Source organism: Platalea leucorodia (genome assembly GCF_965183815.1).
Source record: "Platalea leucorodia genome assembly, chromosome: 8".
Classification (NCBI taxonomy): domain Eukaryota; kingdom Metazoa; phylum Chordata; class Aves; order Pelecaniformes; family Threskiornithidae; genus Platalea; species Platalea leucorodia.
The window spans coordinates 25554410-25577785 of NC_138830.1; the positions used below are offsets into that span (position 1 = coordinate 25554410).

Here is a 23376-nt window from a genome sequence, read left to right on the forward strand (position 1 = left end):
CTTAAAGAAAAGCCATTCAATGTTTGTCAGCTAACATGTCATGAGGGACAGAAACAGCTACTTGGAGGGCTTTCTGAATATGTGAGCATATTATTAAAACCAAAAGCAAACCCCAAACCAGCTCAGTGATTAATAATCACATACCTGGAAAAAGAAATTTAAAGTAATACCCTCTTCCCTTTAGCAGCCCACTCTGCCAGGAGTGACTCGATAGCCATATGGTGCACCTATCACTACGACCAGCAGATCCGGATAACAGCGAGGGCCTGGCTTGAGGGTGGGAAGCAGGCCTTCCTTGTCACTTGTAATCTTCTCACATCCAGAGGCATCTTAAGTCCTTTCTAAACACGTTGATACTGCCTAAATTCACGGAAAAAAAACCAGCCTTTGTTTGTGTTAACAGGATGAGAAAGTGCAAGGCTTCCTGTTATGTGTGTGTGACAGCTATAGATAAGCGGAGACCTCTGGACAGGAAATCCGCCCAACTTCTGCAGTGTGATTCGTCTGAAGCTTAGGAGCTCTTTTCAGATCGAAGCACCAACAGAATGAGACAGTGCTGGCCAGAAAATGGGGGACACGCTGGAGAAGAGCTCTGAGGAGCCCGAGATCTCTTTGGACAATGAGCGCTCGACGACAATGGGGGACCTGGTGGAAGTCTCCAGCGGTGAAAAGGTCAAGTTTGATGATACGGGTCTCTCTCTGGTGCTCCAGAATGGCCTGGAGAACCTTCGGCTTGAAAATTCCCTTACAGATGTCATCCTGTGTGTGGACAGCAGGGAATTCTCCTGTCACCGAGTGGTCCTTGCTGCAGCAAGCAATTATTTCAGGTAAGGCATGTAAGAAACAAAACCAACAAACTTACTTTGCTTCTTAGGCTTGAACTGTAGATCTCCAAGGAGTGTAAACTGGGTACTAAACTCTGCAAATTTGCAGTGAGTCTGTAATTCCTGACACCTTTCAGCTCTTTTTTTCAAGTTGGAGACTTAAATAAGGCAGGTGCCAAGTTGTGGATTTGCCGGAGTTCTGATACCAGCACTCAGCAAGTCTGCTCGGAGGCATGCACAGAAACGGAGAATGGTTGGCGGACAAGTGGCTGAGAAAATGGTGTTTTAACCAAGTATCTGTAACCCCTTGTATTGTCCCTTTGGGATTCAGGCAAAGAGGAATATTCATTCAGATCGCACAGTATTTTTATTGAGATAGGAGTGGGTTTGTGGAACTTGATAATTTTTCCCATTACCATTCTGTGATAAAAATATGTATTGCATAAAATTGTTGAGGAGGAAAGAAGGAATTTTCCATCTTTCCTAGGGTTACCAAAAATCAATTGCAATGGGAAATATCTCCTTGAAAGCAATTTTACCATTTCACCCCCTCCTTTTGGTCCTCTTAAATTTTTCATTCTTTCAGTACTACAATAGATAGTCTATCTGAGACTACTGGCCAGCAAGAACAAATTTTAGACACACAGAGGAACTCGGTATCAGTTTTAACACAGATTTTCCATTATCGTTTAGACAATCACATTTGCATGGCTGGGATTTTTTTTTTCTTTCTCTTTTTACTGCTAAAGTGGTCAGATGACTGAATAGCTACAGAGGAAACATGAGAAAAAAGAACCTGTGACCACTTGTGACATGAGCAGAAAGCTAATTTTAATGGAGTCTAGTAAGCTTTGCTGGTAGTGCCTGGAAGAACAGTTCTGCTTTTATCATCTCATAATAGAGATTGTGTCTGTGAATATACAGAGATAGGTATTATTTCTACAGATAGACTATATGTATCGCATATGTGAAAATGTGCAACTAAAAGCAGGGATGCCCAAATATTTCTTACCAGCATTGCGTGCAGGGAGGAGAGCAGATGCACAAATTAAAATCAAAATTACCATAATGATACTTTGACAAAAAAACGATTCCTCTTCCACTATGAGGAAAGGTCCTGCAATCAGAAGGGACTTCAACAGTTAAAAACAGGCAAGACAGTTTTCTGATAACTACTGTTGGCTGGTTTTCCACTGAGCCCTGAGTTACAGCCTGTCCCTTTGAAGGCAGGGGGACACCTGGCTGGAGGTCATCTCATCCCAAGGTAATGGCACACATGCACAGGGTCTGCCCCCCTGGGCACTTGTGTTTGGCCTGGCTTCCCACAGAGTTGAGATTTATTATATCACGCTGTCTGCCTGTCTGTCAGTGCCTCTCGTCATGACTCTCTGGGTTAGTTTCAATCACGTTTGTCAGAGGGTGGAAATATCAAAACTGAAGTTCCCACAAGTTTGATGGAAATCAGTAGCTAGGCAGAGGAGAGATGCCGGGACTGGGATCCCACGGTGCTGCTCAGCTGGGTAAGGAGCACCGTGTCCTGGCCAGCCAACACGCGCCGTGCCCAGAACCAGCCAAAGCACACGCTGCCCTTGCTCGGCCGGACACAGGCAGCCAGCACAGAGCTGGGTGTCCTAAGAGGGACGGCGAAATGTGTGTGAGAGGAATAACGAGAGAGAATGGAGGGCTTAGGAAGGGGAAGCTGAGGTTACTGTGAAGAGGGAAAGGAGGACACAAGTCTGCAGGGAACTGAGCTTCACTAGTTCTGCTGCTCACAAGGCGGCTTGTTTCATCTTGCCATAATTCACTAGAAGCTGCATGGGCCCAAAGAAAGATTAAATTCTTAAATCACATTATTCCTGTGAGTACTTTCCATGCTGTTACAGGGCCTCTAACACCAGTGCACAGGAGCAAAGCAAAGGGACCCTGTGAGTCATGGGCTTCATTCCCCTGCAACAGCATGTTACACAACCCCCTTCCTGAACGTTGGGTGCCATAATGCAAGCAATCCCTAGCAGCTGACTTAAACACAGTTAAACAAGGTTAACAACTTCTAGTCCTTCCTTCAGCACTGTTTGAGAGTAGATAGACTAGTATTTCTGATGCGTCCTGCATCTACAGACATAAAAGCATTAACTCTCCATTTACCTGGATGAAGGTAACAAAGCAGAGAAGAGAAATACAAGCTGACCAAGGTGGAGCAGTAGTTCTTCACTCCTGCACTGCCCAAGGTAGTGCGAGAATGGGGCTGGGAGACGCTGAAGCAATATTTTCCAGAGCATCCCCAAACTCCAGCACAGTTGTTTGAAGTCAGGTTCATAATTCCAAGCACAAGCACTCCAGAGGGGGTGGGTGCTTAAAAAGTGCTTCACAAACTGCAACCCCTCATTTATTTCATTGAGATTTCTCCCTGTTTTTTCTAAATTTACCCATTTTTAGGTATCTAAATTTGGCCCTAGGCCCTCACTTCAGATGTGCATTTCTTAGAGTAAATGTTGGTTCAAAGGTTTAGTTTAGAATTACACAGGGACAGGAACCAGGGAAACAGGCAACAAAATTAGTGGCTACATCTGAAGGATCTAGAGCCCCAGAGAAAATAATCACACACCTCTCTGAGTAAGTACAGAAAGGTTCAGAAGCAGTATTTTAATCCCCAGGATTGAAGCTCGGCCTGATCAGTCCTGAGTGGTGTCAGGGTGTTGCCTCCCGTCCGCACACAGGGTGGGAATGAGGTCCACTCCATCTGAGCAGAAGGAAGGCCACTACATGAGTCAGCTCTCCTGGACAGTACTGCCCTATTCAGCCCTGCCGCCTTCTAGAGAGGAGTACTGGTGGGAGAGCACGGTGCTTTAGATGTGTGATTTCTGCAGGTTGCAGCCATGTTACATGAATCCGTACCCTACGAGGAGTGGATGGCAGCTCTAATGCAATTTCACAGATTAGGAGGCAGATATGTGAAAGCACTTTGGCAAGATCTCTGTGCAAAGCCTCCACCAGAATCCTGAGGCTGGTTTCTGAGCAGCCTTGCAATGGTGTAATGCTGGGTATCTCTGGCTGACCTCCATCAAACACTCCGGCTTTGCGGGACGGAAGTGAGAGCTCTCACCTCCCCGACAGGGATGGTTAAATACAAGACTGGAGTCACCAGTTTAAGAGATAAAAGGAACAAGAGCAGACAACACCTGCATCCTACAACGGCCTATTTCTCATTCAGATGAAGCATTCGGCACCTATCAATCCCGTGCAATTGAAATGGCTGTTTTATACAAACCTCCGTCTCTGTGTTGTAAACCCATTCCCAGGGAGAAGTGGGTACTGAGGACTGTTGTTTTCAAATGGCCACCTGCCTGCATGCCCCAGACATACAACATTTGACACTGCCAAAAGGGAGAGAAGCTAAAGAGAATCCCAGTCTTGTGCTCACTGAAGTTAAGGAGCATTTTGCCTTAATGCCTTTCAAATACTCTGATTTCAGTGGCAGCAGAAACTGGACCATGGAGCGGAGCAGTGAATGAAAAACCTCTAAGGAGCAGAGATGAGTGAAGGGAAAATGAGAATTTGGGCTGAACATCTTTTCTGATAAGTAACTTCTCTGCCCAATTTTTCTGCTCAAAAGTTAGGTCTCTTTATCCAAAAGACAGTTTTATACACTGAGATAACTAATACCAGCTCTCTCTTGCTGTAAAATCTCCGCTGAGGCAAGGAACAGGTAGCTCTTAGAGCAACAAGCAGCTGGTATCTTCCATCCATTTCCCATTCATCATGCCTAACTGCTTTGCAATAAAAACTGTTTACATCTTGGTTCCAGTAAGATGTGTCAATCAGACAGCTTTATTCTGGCACTGCTTTTACAAGAAAAGCATGGCCTAAGACTTTGGACCTCTAGCCACTTCCCAGGTTGCACTGTCCTGTCAACATTGTACATGACTAATAAAGAAGGGGTTGGTATGCAGGGTAAACAGCACTTCTAATTACACTTTAGATCTGCATATGTTTTTCACCAACGCAGTTACAAGTGGACTCATGTACTTCTAATCTGTTGAGCCAGATTCCAAATGATGTGAAATCTCGCTCACTGAATGCAGTGAACAAGACAGGACAGATCAAACTTCTAAATAAAAGCAAAAGCATTGGAAGAAATACTTAAAACTATGAATTGAAAATGCAGATGAAGATGCATGTGTTTGCCTTGCAGCTATTACAATGCAAAGTGGATTTAAATAGCTCTTAGAGAAATTTCTGATTTATATCACATGTGAAATATCTGACTAGTGTCAAAGGTGTGTGTGGTTGTCACCTTTCAAATGCAGTATTATCTACCAAAGAAAAGATGGTATCAACATGCATGAAATCACTGCATTTTCTGGCTAACAGTAGTTCCAATTCATGATTATTGAATTACTTCTCTAGCTAAGAGGTACCAACTCTACAATCCTACCAGAAGCTCTCCAAGTTTAGCAGAGGAAAAGTCAGGCTCTTAATTAGAAGAAAATACGTAAGCCATTCTCTCCTGGCCCACCCCTGGTATTAATGGGGTCAAAGATACATTGGGAAGCTTAGAGGTGAGGCTCTCAGACATGTGGATCTGGTCTGGCCCCCAGAGCTCAGTCTAAGCAGCGTTCTGTAGCTCGGAAGCACAGGGGTATTGACCTTGCCAAGGATTATAAAGTACATGTGCTAAGTGCTAATGAAGTATGGAGAATGCCAGCGGCTTGGAGGATTGGGCTTAATGAGCTGGGCCTGTACTAGAAACAGAAAGAATAAGAGTCTGTAAGAGCCCATCAGGTGAGACATCACAACTGCTCTGCAGCATCAGTCAGGGAAGGTCCCAGCTGCCTTTTGCTGCCATGGAGCTCTGGATCTACTGTAGAGTCCAGCCTTGGGGTATCCATCATGTGTGTATGTCTTATCAAACTCATGAGTAAAGAGGAATGAAAGCAACAAAAGGATTTTCCTTGTTACTTTGCTACAGGACTAATTGCATAAAATATGAAGCAATCGGAGTATTCTGTGTTGAAATCTATATAACCAAATGTTTTCAGAATGCCTCATCCTGGCTAGGATGCAGTAAAAGATAAACATCTGTCTTTTCAGGGCCATGTTCTGCAATGATTTAAGAGAGAAATATGAAGAGAAGATCATACTTAAAGGAGTCGACGCAGAAACTATGAATATACTCTTGGACTACACCTACACCAGCAAGATGCTCATCACAAAGCAAAACGTACAGAAAGTCTTGGAAGCCGCCAGCCTCTTTCAGGTACAGATGACTCAAATGCACTGATCCAGTGTTGTTGCTCTGGTAACACCATGTCTTACCCTGGCTAACACACTGCAAAATTCTCTGATTTCATGGTTTCTGGAAGCATTTTCCTTCATATTTACTTACATTGTGGTAAAAAATGGCAGTCGCAGCCATGTACTGGAATGCTGCTGTGCTGGGTGCTGTGCAACCAGGCAAATGGCCGGGCTCTGCCTCCAAGAGCTGCTCCCATGTGCTGCCTGCCAGGCAGCAGGGTTGTGTTGCTGGGAGAGTGCTCCCCAAGGCCCACGTCAGCCTGTCAAGGCCAGTCACCCTCCAGCCCAAAAGAGTTAGTGGGCAGTGGCTGGCATGGCCAGCCAGAGCAGGAAGCTAACTTTGTCTCTCCCTCTCCATTGCCTTGAGACGGAGGCTCACCAGCCAAAGGTAGCATCCTCCTTTGTTGGACTCTTGATGTAAAGGGTTTTAGTCATGACTTGTGGGAAGTCAGACTTGAGCAGCGTTACTCAGCCTTTGGTCCATGCGGTATGCACGTGTCCTGTAAATCACCTGTGAGGTCTACCAAATTGCAGTCCCTGGCACCAAGCTGCAAATTGCTAACAAATTGCGACCAGCATAACCTGCCACGTGCCAATGTGCGTACGTGTGTCCAGTCTTTTCATTAAGGAAGGCAAGAAACACCTGACTCCATAATCATCGTGGTTCATTATGAACTTCAGATTCTTGAATCTTACACGGGAGGTTTTGCTCTGAAATGAACCTGTGGCCTTTGGGGTAATGGGAGCTGGTACTTGCTGTGGGGAGAGAAGGGAAAGTTATCACAAAGTGCTCCCCGAGGTAGCTCTGAAAAGGTGGTGTAGCTTTTATGTCACCTGAGCCTGGAGTGCAGTAACTTACTGACATTTTCAGCAGACAAATACTGCAAACTGGTAGCACTCAAAGGTTACTTTTGGTTCATTTTCAGGACACTTTTCTGTGCTCTTTTTGTTTTCTTCTGAACCTTTTTTTTCCTTAGGATCATTCCTCAGTTTTGTTTTTTTTTTTCCTGAAACCATCAAAAGTATAAACTTACATTGTTTTCCTTTCTCTTCGCTATTTTTCATTAAAATCAAGATTAAATTTGATTCCCAAGGCTGGTGCTTTAAGAAAATTATCAAACACTGTTAGAGTAATGATAAAATCACGAGGGTGCCATGAGCAAGAATAGTAAACTACAAAAACCTAGAAAACCAGCAATGTTCAACTAAAAGCAGCGATCCCAAGTCTTACTGCAACGGTCTTGGATACTGTCAAGATTTATAAGGCCTTAAAGCCCCACATTATACACGGGTGAGGTTTTTGGCTGAAAATGTGTTTTGTGTAAAAAAGATTTAGTAACTACTAGTGTTCTGCCAGCTTGTCTCTGCTATTTATGCCGAAGAACAAACAGAAACAGTTGAAAGAGTCAAATGTTTCATTTCAATATATCAACAGCTGAAAAGATTAATTCTGCCATTTATTGTAACATTTTTGTTTGGGAAATTCTTTCCTTTCCCTTTATGTCATGTGAGAAAACCAAATTCCTTTTTTATCTGACTAGCAACAATTTTTGGCAGTGCCTCTTTTCAATCTCTCAGACTTGACAAAGAACCAAAAAAGAAATAACTTGCACGGTTCTAGATATTCCAATATAGATACTCCACTTTTTTCTATAAACTATTTTTGAAAAAGTTTTACATAATTATGCCTTCCCTTAGTCCCTTCCAATAAGTTTTGGCCAAATGCAGCCAGAGCTGACAGCAGGACGAGGTGGAAGGCTATTCAGAGAGAGCAGAAGTCCCTGCCACAGCGTGCTTTGTGCACAGAGATTTCCTCCTGGGGGAAGCAGGTGAAGGGTTTGGAACACGGAGCTGCTGAACAGCTAAGCCTCACCCTGAAGTGACCCAGACAAATTTTTTCCACCTAGAGCACAGTTGCAACACGAGTTCAATAGTCACCTCCTCTGTCTGGGCTGGCGGCTGCCCAGCCACCATGCTCGCAAGGCTGGTGTCCACCCTGGATCCAGCCCAGCACCCTCTGCCACCCGCACTGCCTGCGGAGCAGCGTATCGTTTCACCTCTTGGTAGGGCCAAGATCTCAGCTGCTTCTCAGGGCTGTGGCAGAGCGCTCTGCTTCCCCCGCAGTAATTCAACAACAACCTTCAGACCTGGCTACACCCCTCCTGCCCCCAGGAACCTCTGTATTACCCCACTCCCTCAGCATGGCTTGGGTGAGGGGCCACGTCAGCTGCTGTAGTGGAAGCAAAGAGATGGTTGGAGGGAAGCAAGCTCCTGAGCAGATGTAAAAGAAACAGTATTGTCACCAAGGGCTGTGATGACCACTGCCGTGGAAATGCCAGCTGCAGTGGGAACAGCGGAGGATGCCCTCGAGCTGCCTCACTCTGACTGCTCTAAGGAGAGCAGCGCTGCTCTGCCACCAGGGCACGGCTGAAGCACCACCAGCCTGATGGCCTTACTGACTCCCAAAGCACCTGTCATCCGTGTGTTAATCCACTTTACATGAACAAGACACTATAACAAAAATACCTTGCCAAATATCTGAAAACCATCCTGTAGCCACTTAGCAGCGAATGGCCAGGGTGGCTGACGCAGGACAGTGGCAGTTACACCGCAGCCACTGCACAGTGCCAGCCGTGCCAGCCAAGAAGGCACGATTTGCTAACGAAGGGCTTCTGGGCATCTCCAGGTCGGAGATCAGTTCGCAGGCTCAGAAAGCTGTCGGCTCCCCAGAGAGCCACCTGCAAGGGTCACTGTGCCCCTTCACTGCCCGGCCGTGGGGCTCCCTTGGGATGCAGGTGTTACTGCTGAGCCGGGACGTGCTGGCCCTGCAGCCACAGGCAGAGCGGGTGGCCGAGGGCAGCGCAGCTGCAGGGTGCAGGATCTGACCCCGAAGTGTGCTGCATACAGAAAGGGGTTATGAATAAGGGCCCTTTCAACCAGCGTTCCCTTCCCTTTCTGGGGGTTATAGCAGGAGGCAGGGCTGCTGGCACTGCTTACACTAGACAGTTGAATCAAAGCTGGGACAAGCAAGGACTTGAATGGGGAGAATAAATTTTATTATTCAGAGAGAAGGCCAAGTGGAGGCCAAGGAAACATATGGGATGTCTCTAGCAAGTAAGAACCTGGATTCAAAGGGGTATTAGAAGGACCCAGTTATTGAAGAAACTGTTCCCAGGGAACAGGGCTTTTAAAATGTCTAGGGTGGCATTAAGAGGGGTATTTGCAGAAGGGAAAGAAGAAAATTTAGAGCTCTGCAAGAATAATCAGAGCAGATGAAGCAGAGGTTCAGGGGTGTCTCTCTCCTGGGGGCTCTCCTGAGTCACTTGCTCTCATGGGACTGACTGAAGCATGCCCAGCCAGTCTGAGGGAGTTTTGGGGGGAGTTTTGTCTCTAAATGAAGGGAGCGGTGAGGAGATAGTGCAGCATAGAGACAAGGAGCACAGCCAGGGAAAGTCCTGCCTTGATACACTGCCGAGCGGTCCGACCTCTCTGGTTAAGCCCTCGGTGGGGACCATTTCTCACACCCACACCTCGCAGTTCTGCATTCGTCTGGCCACAAACGCAGCTACCCACCGCGATCAGTGGTGCCTGTGTGGCCGTTAGACCAGTGTGCACCGCCTGGGAGAAAACCCTCTGGTGTCATCTCATGAGTATCGCTCTTAACAAGCCATGTATAAATAATTAGAGCACTCTACGGTGGTTGGGCCACAGGCTGGTGAGAATGTCATTTTGGTGCCTGTTCCCAGACTTGTGGATGACTTGTTGAGTGACCCTGGCAAATCCCAGATTTGTTTTTTTGCACCTCGTTACTGCCAACTTCCAAAGGGCTAATGCTTAACCTGCCTCAGGTCTGAGGACTACCTGATGTTGGCAGATTCCTTTCAGATCCTCAGGGAAACGCACTGGTGAGTTCAAAGTGTTAGCCTTGTGCTAGCCCAGAGAACAGGCAACGCAAGCGTGGCAGGCGCCGAGAGGCCACCGAGCTCTGCCACGGAGCCACAGCGTGCCACTGACACATTTACATCACAACGGCAGCAACATATTCTGAGACCTCGCGTACCCTTGTTCATCAGTCAGTTGCATTTCTCTAAACTCTTGACCACATCTAAATGTAAAACAGGAACCAGGTAGTCTGTATGCAGCGTCTGCGATCGCTCAGCTCTGGTAAACAGTCTAAATGTGTCAACACAACACCACTGGGTCTGGAAGATTCTACCCTAATTACTGAAACAAATCTACATACTACAGTGTTTAAAAATGTTTCGCTTCCTCTTTGCCCCTAAATTACTGTTGTGCAATTTTCCCCAGTGGGACAGAATGAGTTAAAATGGTTTGCTTGCTGACGCTGGATGGAAAAAGGACCCAAAAAGCATAGACAGAAATGCACAGCATCAGTTCTGACCCATCTTTCTGTATTTCGCTGTTTGCACTGCTCAGTGGCAAAACGAACACAAAATACTGATGCCCTATCCATATCTGAAATTGCAGAGGTGATAGAAAGCCCAGGATGAAGCACTGTAACTTATCAGTTCTACCCCAAATTGGTTCCCAGTTCCTGAATAATCACCAGCAACCCAGCTCGCATGGTAGTTCATGGCAAATGCCCTGCAGACATCTGTGGTCCAAGCTCTGCACATCGGGGACCCTCAGGTGGGGCTATTGTGCAAAGGAAATTAATGAGAGTAGTTGTGATGCCCCATTGAACGCAAACATGGGAAGTTCTTTGGTTAAGCAGATTCTGTTTGTAAAATGCAGATCTATGTTTTTTTGAAGCAATGGTGATGCCAAGGAAAACAAAGGTCACTAAAACCTCCAAAGGCCTCCCCCACAACAGACACTTGCCAGACAACCCTAGCTGTCAGGCAACTCAAAGATTTGCTGATGGTCCATCTCTTCCTGCCACGTCCACCAGTACAGGACAGCATGCCCATACAGTCTGGGGGGGGACCACACTTTGGCCCAAACCTGCCAGACCCCAGCACTCATTTTCCATCACCCTTGCAAGGCCTCAGACATGTTCAGAATTTCGATGGTGGGAGCATAAGTGCAGACAGTGGAGCCACCTGCACTCCAAAACCAGACTCCCTTCTAGTTGATCTGAGCTGACACGCAAGATGAAGGAGGGTAAGCACATCTGAAGCCTGGGGACCTTATCTGTGCTTTGTAACTCCATGATTACTAGTGCTTTGAGATCTCATGGAGGGAAGGGGAATGCTAGAAAACCCTTTACTTTTATGAAGCAAATAAAATTCGTAACTGTCACAGGTTTTCTGTGTCCTGCAAGAGGGAAAGGGAACAATATGGATGCAGAGGGAGAAAAACAGCGGGAGGAAGAAATTTTCATTCCAGACTGCAGATTCTGGGAGATACCTGTCCTCGTATGACTGATCTCATCTTCCCCAGCTCTTTGCTGTACTGCGCATGGCTGGTTGGGACCCATCCCCAAAGCTCCATAGCTCTCCTGTGATACAGTCATACAAGTAACTGCTCTGTGCTTATACATGCTTTTTCTATCCACAGTTCCTTCGCATGGTAGATGCTTGTGCCAGTTTCCTCACCGAAGCCCTCCAGCCAGAGAACTGCGTTGGCATCCTGAGGCTGGCTGATGCCCACTCCCTGCACAGCCTGAAACAGCAAGTGCAGAACTACATTATCCAGAACTTCACCCAGGTCCTGAACTACGAGGAGTTCCTGGAGCTGCCGGCCGACATTCTCTGCAGCACGCTGAAGAGTGATGACCTCTACGTCACGGAAGAGGCACAGGTGTTCGAAACTGTAATGAACTGGGTTCGTTACAAGGAGTCGGAAAGGTTTCCTCTCCTGCCATACGTGCTGGAGAATGTCCGGCTGCCCCTCTTGGACCCCTGGTATTTTGTAGAGACTGTTGAAGCCGATCAACTCATTAGACAGTGTCCAGATGTCTTTCCTTTGCTCCAGGAAGCAAGAATGTACCATCTGTCAGGCAATGAGGTGAGTAAAAAGGATGATATTTGCTGCTCTTTCTAAATGTCTCATGATTCTGCTCAAAAGTCCCATCGGAAGGAGCAGTACCATGAGGCAGAAAAGGATATTCACATTGAAGTTTCACTAACTGGTGCTACTGAAAAGTCAAGGTGGGCCTCACCAGTTATCCTGCTGATTTAGAGAGTTTAGAAGCTTTTGGTAGGTTGTTTTAAAACAAAGTATATAGCTTCCTGTTTATGAACAGCTGAGCTTGACCCTTCATACACACACTTGCATAGCTAAACAAAGACCCCAGGTAACTTCCCTAGTAAAAAGACAAATGGTGTTAGTCCTGACAACTCACCCTCTTAGCTATTATTTCAAGCCTAAGAAAGGAAGAATAATTTTCCCACTAAACTGTGCCACAATCTGTAATGACTCTTTCAACTCTGAATATGCAACATCTCCATCTGTTACTTATGGGGGGAAATGTTTCAGAAAGAGAGAACCTCCCATGAAGAAGACGGTCTCTTCCCAGAGGAGAGGTCTGCCTATCTTCCTCATTTGCAGAGGTCCCTGCACCCAAAGAGACAGGTTCATCCTGACATCCAGTTGAGTCCTGTCCTGCCTGCTCAAGGTAGGCTGTGGTGAACCTCCAGTTCTTCAATTGCCCGTCCTCTTTGGAAAGTTAGGTATCATCAGTCACATTTCCTGGCCCAAAATATGGAGCAGAGGGGAAAGCAAGCAGAGGTCAGATTTCACAACAGGAGCAAAGGTATGTGAGCGTGCGAGGAAATGTGTGTGCCTCCTCAGTCAGAGAGTCAGAGGAAGGCAGGAGGCCTCAGGAGCATGCTGTGGATCCATTGCTAACAGTGGATGTGTCACTGGCCAAGGGCCCTTCGTGCCGGCATAAGACGGTTCACGACGACCCGGGGCAGTGCCAGGCCGTCTGGTGGGAACTCCTTGAGGAAGCTTTGCCCCACTCAGCAGTGCTGTCAGGTCCACACGGGATAGATAAAGGGAGTGTTGCTCAGGGCTGAACACTCATCTTCAAAGGGGCAGCCGTCAGAGGCAGCCCTGCCAGCTATCCTCCCCGGGACTGACGCCTGGCAATGGTGACAGACGGGTTCAAAACGGAATTCTGAAAGCTGGCAAGTTCTGGGACAGATGTTTTAAAAAGAATTGCCTAATAATTTGCTACATATAGGGAAAATACAAGATTTATGTCTGTGTAAATAATATTTTTTAATATAGATAAATTATGCCAATTTATAGAAACATGTTAAAAGTAGAAGGAGAAATAAAACTGTAAGCAAGCTGCCTACTGTCACAGCATTTAACCTGTGGGTCCACGGAGTGCTTCTCTGGAGTATGCAGAAGGTAACAACTGCAATTACTGAAGAGGAGTGCAGACCTCTCCCAGCAGACTTTGAGGGTCTGCGGGTCTGCAAATTGGCAAATGCCCTGTGATATAGCATAAGCAGAGGAACAATTTTATGTGCTCCCCATGCCTTTTACACTGCATTTCTTCCAGTGTGAAAAACTGGGGGGTGGGGGAGAATAAAGAAGGTTATTCCTTCTATCCTTCAGCATAAAGCCAGCATACCTCGGGACACTAACGCACTCATTTCCACTTGCTTGCAAGTATTTCCTCCAAGCAGAACACAAGTTTCCAAGCACCCCCTGCATTCTTTGCTCCTGGTGAACATCTACGCGGGAAGTGACTTTTTCCAGTGTCCCTGAAACAAAGACCTGGTCAATAAAATGAGCCAACAGGCAGTAAATTAGAACTAACCACATTTCAGAGCCTGGTGCTTGCTTTAAGTAAATCTTCTAATTTTGGCTTAAAATTAAGGCTTATAAACAAAGAAACAAATAAAAAACCCCACAGTTGAGAATTGTTATTGCTTTGACACTTTAACATATCTCTTCAGGACAAATAATGAGAGCACTTATTTTCTGCTAGCGCTAACTGCAGTCTTGCTCTCTCCAAGCTCCCCAGGGCATACACAAACCTTGGGGCCCTCCTACCTTGCCCTCTCTGTCAGCCCAAATAAAACCTGTCCTTTTCAGCTGCCTCACATGCACCCAGCCTTGACACTAGCACTCACCTCCATAGCTCTTGGTGCCACCCTGGGAATTCCCAAGAGGATCTGAAAAGATCCTAGTGGGTAGGCAAAAGCAACTAAGTTCCGTGTTGGAGAAATCCTGCTGAAAGAAGGATACAGCAACATCTACTGAATGCTTCTAGGATACTTTCCAGGCTTTCAACTTAGAGAGCATTTGATAATTGGTTCAGCTGATGTAAGCCAGTTGTGATTTGTAAAACAGGTAATCAGAAAAAAGGTCACCAGACCTTTCTGTAATTATAAGTGCCCTGTGTACTCAACTCTGCCTTGCTTGCATTTAGATTATTACAGAAAGAACCAAGCCCAGGATGCACGAGTTCCAGTCTGAGGTGTTTATGATCATAGGGGGCTGTACAAAAGATGAGAAGTTTGTAGCAGAAGTGACTTGCCTGGATCCTTTGAGGCGAAGCCGCCTGGAAGTAGCAAAATTACCAATCACAGAGCAGGAGACGGAGAATGAGAATAAAAAATGGGTGGAGTTTGCATGCATTACGCTAAAAAATGAAGTCTACATATCAGGTAAGGAACAAGACATTGGTAGTGGAAGAGGGGAGGCAGAGGGTTCTCACAATTATTTTCAGCTTTTATCAAGAGCATGCTCGAGGCAGCTTTAGGAGAATTAAACACTACAGGTATTTCTAATGCTTTGGCTTTGAACAGGCTCTAGAGAAGCGCTGGATGTGTGAGGACACAGCCTAGCCCTGGTCTTAGCACAGGATTCCTTTTCAAACAATTTTAATCTATATGCATGGCTACTTGTGTGCAGCACCCTAAACACTCAGTGACCGTGGTCACAGAAGGCCCCCTGAGAACAGTTTATCAAACATAAAATGAAGAATAACTGCTCCAGCATCTTCTTGTAACAAGTCCGTTTGCAGCTCTACATGTATAAGCAAAATCCTGCCAGAATCTGACACATTGTGCAAGGATCAGTCAAGAAACTTGCAGGGAATAGTCACCGCTGTTTGGCTGCTACCTGAAAACTCCACTTTCAGGAGCACTTCAGCAGCGGATCAGACAGGACTCTAGAAGTGCCCACTTGCTAATGGCAATATTAACTGTCAAAGCCAGATGAAACCCAATGGTCCAGACACACAGCATGGGTCTGAACATGTTTGCAGGCCCTCATCCGGAGAGCTTCAGGGGGCACATTTAACTTCCCACACAAATACAATTGAGCTCCATGTAGGGGTTTGATCCTGGAGCTACAAAGTTTTTACTTTGATAATCAAAAAGGTTAAACTCAAGTTTGCTAGTCAGTTTGACAGCTGGTTTTGATGGCCTGTCAAAAACAAGTTTGGTGATCTTGTTCTGCTTTCCAAAGGAAAAGTGATAGCAAGCTGATAATCACTGTCACGTTACAGACCACAATATAGAGCAGTGCCTCCATGGGTAGGACACTTTTTCCTGCAAAATCATCCACCAAATTCTATGTTCACTTACAACAGGACAGTAGAAAGGAGAAGGGAGGGCTAAAGTGTGAACGCTTTGCTTAAGTATGAGTAGTGGTCCATTGCCTTTATTCAAATATCTTGCATTCTCCCTTTTGGGAATCCATGTATTTTTATCACCTCATTCCAATTTAAAGTTTATTAAATCTTTATCCTGGGATAAGAATTAGATTATTCCTTCCCTAGTTAGAAATAAAGGAGGTTTTTCCTTTCAGCCCACCATAGGGAGTTTCTTTTTACCCTGGCGGCAGACCCTCTGTTCAAAGTTAGCTGTAGAGGGGAACCTAAGTCAAACATCCCAACTAGGGAACATCCCTCACACCTTCACACCCTTGAGTTGAGAGGTCTCTTTTCCATTTGCCTTTAATCTCTTACCCTTTCCTCTTTTTCAAGGTCACAGGCTTTTTGCTTCCTCTTATTCTTGACATCTTTTCCAGTGTCTCTTCTCTGCTTTTCTTTTATGCTCTATCCAGGCTACATCCAGGCCAGGCTAACACCTCCCCTGCTATGGTAAGTCTAAGCTGGCTTTCCTCTTGCTGCTGTTCTCACAGGTCCTCTTTCTTCCTTCTCTGCTGATTTCCTATCTTTGACTCCCTCCTTCCATTCCCTCTTAGCCTTTCTCCTATCTGCTTTTCACCCTTCCCACCCAAATAAAGGGCTGAGTGGACCAAAGTCAGTAGTTTCTTTCCAGCTAAACCAAATCAGTCGTGGCTCGATCCTGATCAAACATCTGCCTCCTCCTGCGTGTCCTTCTACTCTTGTTTTCTTTCTTTTAGCTCCTGTGACTCGATTCTTTCCTAACTTGACCTCCCCTCCCACGTGCTCTTTTCCCTCGGTATTTGGGTACCGTTTGGAGTCTTCCCTGCTCTTTTAGCAGAAAAAACTTTAGAAAAGTTCTTTGCACAAGATAATGACTACTTTTAGATTGCCATTTCCCTGAACAGTTTAAATGCTTTGACTGGATGGACTGAAACACTACATTTGTCGTGTAACTAAAAATGACATGAATTATCACTCACCATTCTGTTACTTTTACTAATGTAGTTACAATTTTTCTTTAAATTGGAAAGAATTGTGATCTAGAAAAAGAACAGAAATAAAATAAACCTCCAGTGCTCTCAAAAATCTGTCCCTGCCCCCTGATGTGCAGCAAATTCACTTGCCTGGTCCAGCTCAGGCTCCTACCAGAGTTTCAGCCTGTGCAGGAAAGAACAAGCTCATGTAAAAGGGAAATTTCAAGGGAGGGTAAGGGGAACACCTGCAGTCTCTCAGCCCCATTGTAACCATGAATGCTGCATTCAGGCCCTTCAGCCGCTTCAGCTATTTGAGTGCAAATAAAATTCAACGCATACATGTGAAAAATACCGAGACAAAAGCATTACAAACGACTCTTTCTAGCATGCTAATTATCTCCTATTCAATCTGCTATTTGGCCCAGAGATGAGCTCCATCACTTTGCAGTGATCTGGCTGCAGTACAGAATACCAATGAAGGCAGACACTTTCTCAATGGAATATGAATTCTCTTTTCAGTATATTCACCAGTGAAGCAAATGTTTAATCAGGTTGCAGATGATGGAATAAGCTACTCAGTCTGTAAATGTGGTTTCAGGCGTAACTAGTTCCATTTGTATTGCAGCTACACCAAAAATTGTATGCAAACAGAAGTGCTTGTTTAAAACACTGCTCTCCGCTTTAGCCTGAGTAAAGATTCACTTGCAAGTCAGCCCTAGAATGAGTTTGCAGGGTCCAATTCTGATCTTCAATCTATAAATATGAAGCAAATCCAAGTCAGTAGCGAAAGAGATCAGAAGGAGAGGTACAAAAACAAGATCCCAGCCATATGGTCCCAAGGTTGAATAGTAAAACTTCTAACATGTCATGCAGGACTATTATTGATCAGGAGTTCAGAGTCAGATCTTCTATTTTCTGATGTAAACCACTAGGCTAGCTGACTGGATCTACCCTGCGCAAACTGGCAGTTCCCCAGTCCAGGCCTGTCTTCGAGGGATTTGGCACTACTAAATGGCAGCATCCTGCACTATCTTATATAAATCACATTTGTTTATTTATCACTTCCCAGCATCCTGCAAAGCTCTGGTGGTGCACAAAAATCGCCTGCATATCACCATGCTGTGTTCGGTTGGTCATGCACTCAGTATTAAAATGAAAGTGGTTGTGGTCTGGTCAAGTGGGGAACAGTGATTTATCTTTACTAAATACTTGGCTGTAAAATTGTTCAGAGTTTCCTTCACTATTAAGTAAACTAAATGCAGAAATTTTCTTCTTGTATAACAGGGCCAGGCCATTGGTATAGGTAATTAAAAAGCTAATAATAAGGACCAATGATTTATTTTCTATTGTGAGATAACATTTTAAAATTTAAACATATTGGAGATTTTGAGTAAATACAAGCTATGCTATCATATTTACATGTGTCATGTACACTGCAGGTGGCAAAGAAACAAAGCATGATGTCTGGAAGTACAATGCCTCCATCAACAAATGGATACAAATTGAGTATCTAAATATTGGGCGATGGAGGCATAAAATGGCTGTGTTGGGTGGCAAAGTATATGTCATTGGAGGGTTTGATGGCATGCAGAGAATCAACAGCATGGAAGCATATGATCCCTTTCATAACTGCTGGTCAGAGGTAAGATACTGCATCACATACCATTTTACTCATTTGGAACATTTTAATCAGCAAATGTTAGGGCTTTGAATCATAAAAATGAACAAGACAGGATCTAGTACAATTCTTTTAAGTATTTCTGGTCTGTAAAAACCCTAATTATTTTTTCTATAGAAATATGTATCCTTCAGAATGTAAAAATCACAGGATTGCCTGCCAATCATTGCCTGTGAGACATCTAATGCCTAACTTTCCTTTTCTTAGTTGGCTTTTAAAGCTAGTAGTCCATAAATCAACGAGTAAGAACATAGTATACGTGAACCAGAGCACAGGCTGAAAACTACTGCTCTGATAGCTAAAATATATATAATGTGTATATCAACCTGTGAATCATATACACTATGGATTATACATTTAAGCTGAAAGTACAGGTTTCAAGGTAAACAGAATGGAAGTAACCCGGTTCTACTAACTGTACTTCAAGCAATGAGGAGAATATTAAGCAGCCAATTAATCCATGCAATTAATGAGATTAGGCATCATAATGGCATATACAAACCCTAGTTTTTAGATGATGCAAAGCAACGCAGAGGAATCTAACAATCACAGCTGCAAGTGGAAAGATCAGTACAAACAAGTTGCTTGTGTTTTTTCAATGTACATAAGTATATAAAGGAGATTTGGGGCATTTCTGACATTTCCTACCTTTTAAATTGTTGACAACGTGATTTTAATAACAGCATTTGAACAGAGCATATTTTTATTAAGGGGTTTACAGTCTTAAGAAAAAGCTGAAACATACTTTTCCCTTATCCCTAGAAATGTCATCTTCTGAACCCTACAGATCATCTTAAAAAGGATGTCTGACTTAACCCACGGGCTCCCACCCCATAGGCATCGGTCTGAATACTTGAAATCAAAATGGTTACTAATGATTTTTTACGGTCACACAGGCTGCTCCCCTCATGGTCAATGTAAGCTCCTTTGCAGCAGCGAGCTACAAGAAGAAACTCTACGTAATTGGGGGAGGACCCAACGGGAAGCTGGCGACGGACAAGACTCAGTGCTACGACCCTGCCACCAACACATGGAGCCTGAAAGCTGCCATGCCCGTAGAAGCCAAATGCATCAATGCCGCAAGTTTCCGTGACCACATTTATGTTGTGGGTAGGTAAAGCATTAATGTTCCTTCTTGTCTAGACACAGCAGGGCTTGTTTCTGCGTGTTAGTTGTACCCACAAACTCTATGGAGTGTAATCAAATGGTCAGATGGCTCTTCCTATTGAGCTTAGTGAGGGATGGGAATCTAGTACATTCACAAATAGTAGTGAAGAGTCACCAAGTCAAAATCCGTGTTAGCTTGGTAGGTACTGGGAAAGCTGGAGCCAGCCCAGACACAATGTAAAACCTCCAGAGGTGGGTTCATAGCGGCAAAGGCATGACCTGATGGCTACATCATGCCCCCTTTCCTCTCTAGGGGCATTACACAGCCCACTGCATACACGATTTATGTAGGGATGTGAGTACTAGGAGCAGGTCATGGGAGCAGAGCCACTGATACCCAAAGACCCAGACCTCTTCATTAGATCGTGCTTAGGGTTAATTCAGTCAATTGCCAGAACTGGAGGCAAAGATGGAAGAGAAAGGGTTTAATGGTGGTGAGCTGAACTGTGGAGGGAGAAGGGAGCCTGCACGCATCTCCAGATGGTGCTGGAAAAAAACAAAAGAAGGAAGGAGGAAGATTTTTTCCAAAACAGGAGCTCTGAAGGGTTCCCCTGCCCTCAGTTCTGGCGCAGAAAGTTTCTCACTTGCAGAGGTGCTGAGGGCTGGCACAGACCCAGGGTATCACCAAATAGTAAATGGTGTTCTGAAGGGAGAGTTATAATGTGCATATGTGTGCACATATATATACGTGTGCACCTTATGTGTATGTAAATACCTTGTGCTTCTCCTCAGCACAGGGATTGACATCAGCCTCTTCGTACAAGATGAGAGACAGAAAGAGAAGGCACGACCTACAGGCTAGCTGATACAACTCCCGATAAAATTTGACACGATACTCCAGTTACATTCATTCAGCATCTTTCACCAGTAAACCTATTATTTCCCTATCTGAGAAACAAATCTAGTTCAATCTGGATAGAAATCAGCCTCACCTGAGGTTTAAAAGATAAAAGAGTATTTGGTTACAGCATCCAAAGCAATCAAATTACCCAGACCGATGAATTACCAACTGCCAGATGAATCCCACTAACTCATGTGTATGGTTTCAGTCTGCTCCAATTGGGAAATAAAACTTGTTTAAGTCACCTTGCAGCGACTTGATCATCCCTGAAGTACTGGATTAGTCTTGTCAGAACCAATATTTATTATAACTACAATAGATAAATGCTCACTTTGCCAACAGGTAGGATCCCAGGCATTGCTGCAACTCATCAATAAGACCATGGCTTCAAGGTTTCCCCAGCCCTATTCTATACAGTTGAAGACAGACCCAGTCCCTGCAAATTTCAGAATAAGAACCATTCAGCTGTTGGTACTCTCAGGAGGAAATATATTTCCATAGCCTTTCTTGGGTACTGTGGTATTGACCATTTTTCAAAAGAAATGGACTCTGCAAAATTGGAAAAGGTGCACAGAAAGTTTTGAGAATCACTGCAGATTTGGGAAACATGGAGAAACTGAAGGTCACTCTCTGTTTAGCTTACCCATAAGAAGATTACAAGTTCAGTCTGACAAACCCCTACATGAGGAATGGGCTTTTGAAAATAGCGAGTTCCAGGCAGAAGGAGGTTTAATGGGTAGATGGACACTGAAGTTAGAGGAGTCAGTGAAGAAATCATGTACCCATTTTTAATAGTAACAGCTTACCACACCTGGTCCTTCATATTCTAAGCTCTTCTAAACAAGATTGTATTTTTCTAAAGTTGTGTCCTTAGCTGAAGCAGCAGGTATGAGAAAGGTCTGTTGCTGGCTGCTCTGTGCTCTCACCCTGCATGACCACAGCAGTTTGTCCTGGCCTTAAATTACACAGCCTTATGAACAATAAGTGGCCTTCTGTGGACCTGGCTTTCAAAACAATAAAGTATCCTGTGACCTTTTTTTTTCTTAGCTTTGGGGCATAAATCATTCTTACGAATGTCAGGAATGGAGCCTTTTTAAAGGGGGTGGTTTAGTTAAAATCTCTTACAGGGATGGCCTGTGCAAACTGATATCCATTTCCTCTCCAGGTGGGGCAATGAAAGCACTCTACTCCTACAGCCCGGAGGAAGACACATGGTGCCTGGTGACTCAGTTCACCCATGAGAGAGCCAGCTGTGGGATTTCTCCTTGCAACAACAAGCTGTTTATCACCGGAGGCCGAGATGAAAAGAACGAAGTCATTGCGACAGTGCTGTGCTGGGACCCTGAAACTCAGAAGCTGACAGAAGAGTGTGTCCTGCCTCGGGGGGTGTCTCATCACGGGAGCGTTACCCTCAGGAAGTCTTACACGCACATCCGTAGGATTGTGCCTGGGGCAGTTTCTGTCTGACCGTAGGAGAACTGCAAAGAAACCCAATACCTCCCGTGCCCCTGTGGCACAGACTGCAATGATGATGTTTTTTAGCTGCAGGTAGCAATGGATGGAAATACCGCCACTAGGGTCCTCTGGGGAGTATCTGTATATATGCTCAGCCCTTGCATTTCCTCTGTACAGTATATCCTTAAATTATCTGAATTCCTTCCCTCCACAGAAAAAGAAAGGGACCAGCTGTAGTTTACTCCTGCCAACACAATGCCTCCAATCAGGCAAAGAAACGTGATGTGTACGTGGGGAATTTACTTCCCAGCTATATCTGCCCTGAAACGTGCTTGAACTGGCTCAGCCTGGTCCTGAAGTTTGTTCGACTATTTATTGTGTGAAGTTGGATTTGCAGCACCTACTAGTGAAAAGGAGAAGATGTTTTTTGGAATGAAAGATATGTAACTTTGGTGAAACGTAATGTCGTTTCTTCCAAAGCTGTGCTTTTTTCCAGTGGTTGGCACATTAGATTAAGTTAAAACTGTTTTGTTTGTTTGTTTGTTTGTTTGCTTGAAGACACTTTGTTAGTTTTTCAGTTCTGCGTGACCAAAAAAAAATCCATCTAAGTTTGCAAACTTTGCCGTCATTCCCAAGAAAGAGACTGCATAGGCTGCAAATATAAATGAACGCTAATCTGGTTTCACTGAACATTCATTGTAGCTGTTTTCCAATAAAGCAGACCAAAACCTAGTTTCCCTTTTGGTCTGTTCTGGGGTGGTTTACTGTTCTGCCGGAAGGGCTTCTGCCTGTTGCTTTTTCGCTGCTGCTGCGCACCGGGGGAGTACCGGTGACCCGGCTGCTCGCATCCCTGCCTCCATCCCCGCTGGGTGGCAGTGCTCTCCCAGGCTTTTTCTCACGGGCTTTGGTTTCCTGGAATGCAAACGGACAGAACAGTCTGCTGGAGAGAAAAACAGTTCCAGGTACTGTTCCCAGCCCGAGTCCTGGGACCATCACATGCTGTACCACACGTGGCAAATGTTCAACAGGCCAGGGAGGCCCGAGTCTCAAGTCCCAGCATCTGGGTCAGTTACAGAGAAAGAAAAACAAACATTGAAGAGGTCACTCCCGGGACGCTCTGGGACACTCTTGGCCAAAGGCTGGGAACATATTCCCGTCCCTCCTCCCCTGCCTAATTGCTGGAAAGAGCCAGCTCACTATTAAATCAAGACAGAAAACACTGTGCAAAACAAATCTGTCCAAGCAGAGAGCAGCGACTCCTTCCATCCTCTGTCCCTCTCCGTAATATCTCCTTTTGCCTTATACAGTATTAAAAATAATATTTCTCTCATGTTGGGCTGAGAAAAGAACATGGGTTCCTGAATCTCAGCACACTAACGCCAGAGTGCTCAGCAGTACAGCAGAGCCCCAGACTGTACTGGTGAGTCTGCTGCAACCACGCGGGCTGAGCAGGGCAGATGCAGCCCGTGGGTAGGTGCATGCCCCTCAACAGGTCTCCACCATGTCCTTCCCTCAGAAAGACTGCGAGAAATCCTGTCTCTTCTGCAATTTCCCCATGCCTTGAAACTCACTTCCGTAAT

General features: G+C 45.1%; 1 protein-coding gene across 2 annotated transcripts; it reads left to right on the forward strand.

Moving 5' to 3' along the window:
* The first annotated feature begins 540 nt into the window (after positions 1–540).
* KLHL6 (kelch like family member 6) lies at positions 541–22506 on the forward strand. Of its 2 annotated transcripts, XM_082319578.1 has the most exons (8): positions 563–672; positions 752–827; positions 5916–6081; positions 11640–12089; positions 14473–14710; positions 18095–18297; positions 19230–19443; positions 21507–22506. In XM_082319578.1, the coding sequence occupies exons 3-8, from the start codon at positions 5920–5922 to the stop codon at positions 21806–21808; spliced, it is 1569 nt and encodes a 522-aa protein (XP_082175704.1). In that variant the 5' UTR covers positions 563–672; positions 752–827; positions 5916–5919; the 3' UTR covers positions 21809–22506. The 2 variants fall into 2 exon arrangements, with proteins under 2 accessions (XP_082175703.1, XP_082175704.1); XM_082319577.1 differs by having other exon boundaries at positions 541–827.
* The last annotated feature ends 870 nt before the right edge of the window (positions 22507–23376 follow it).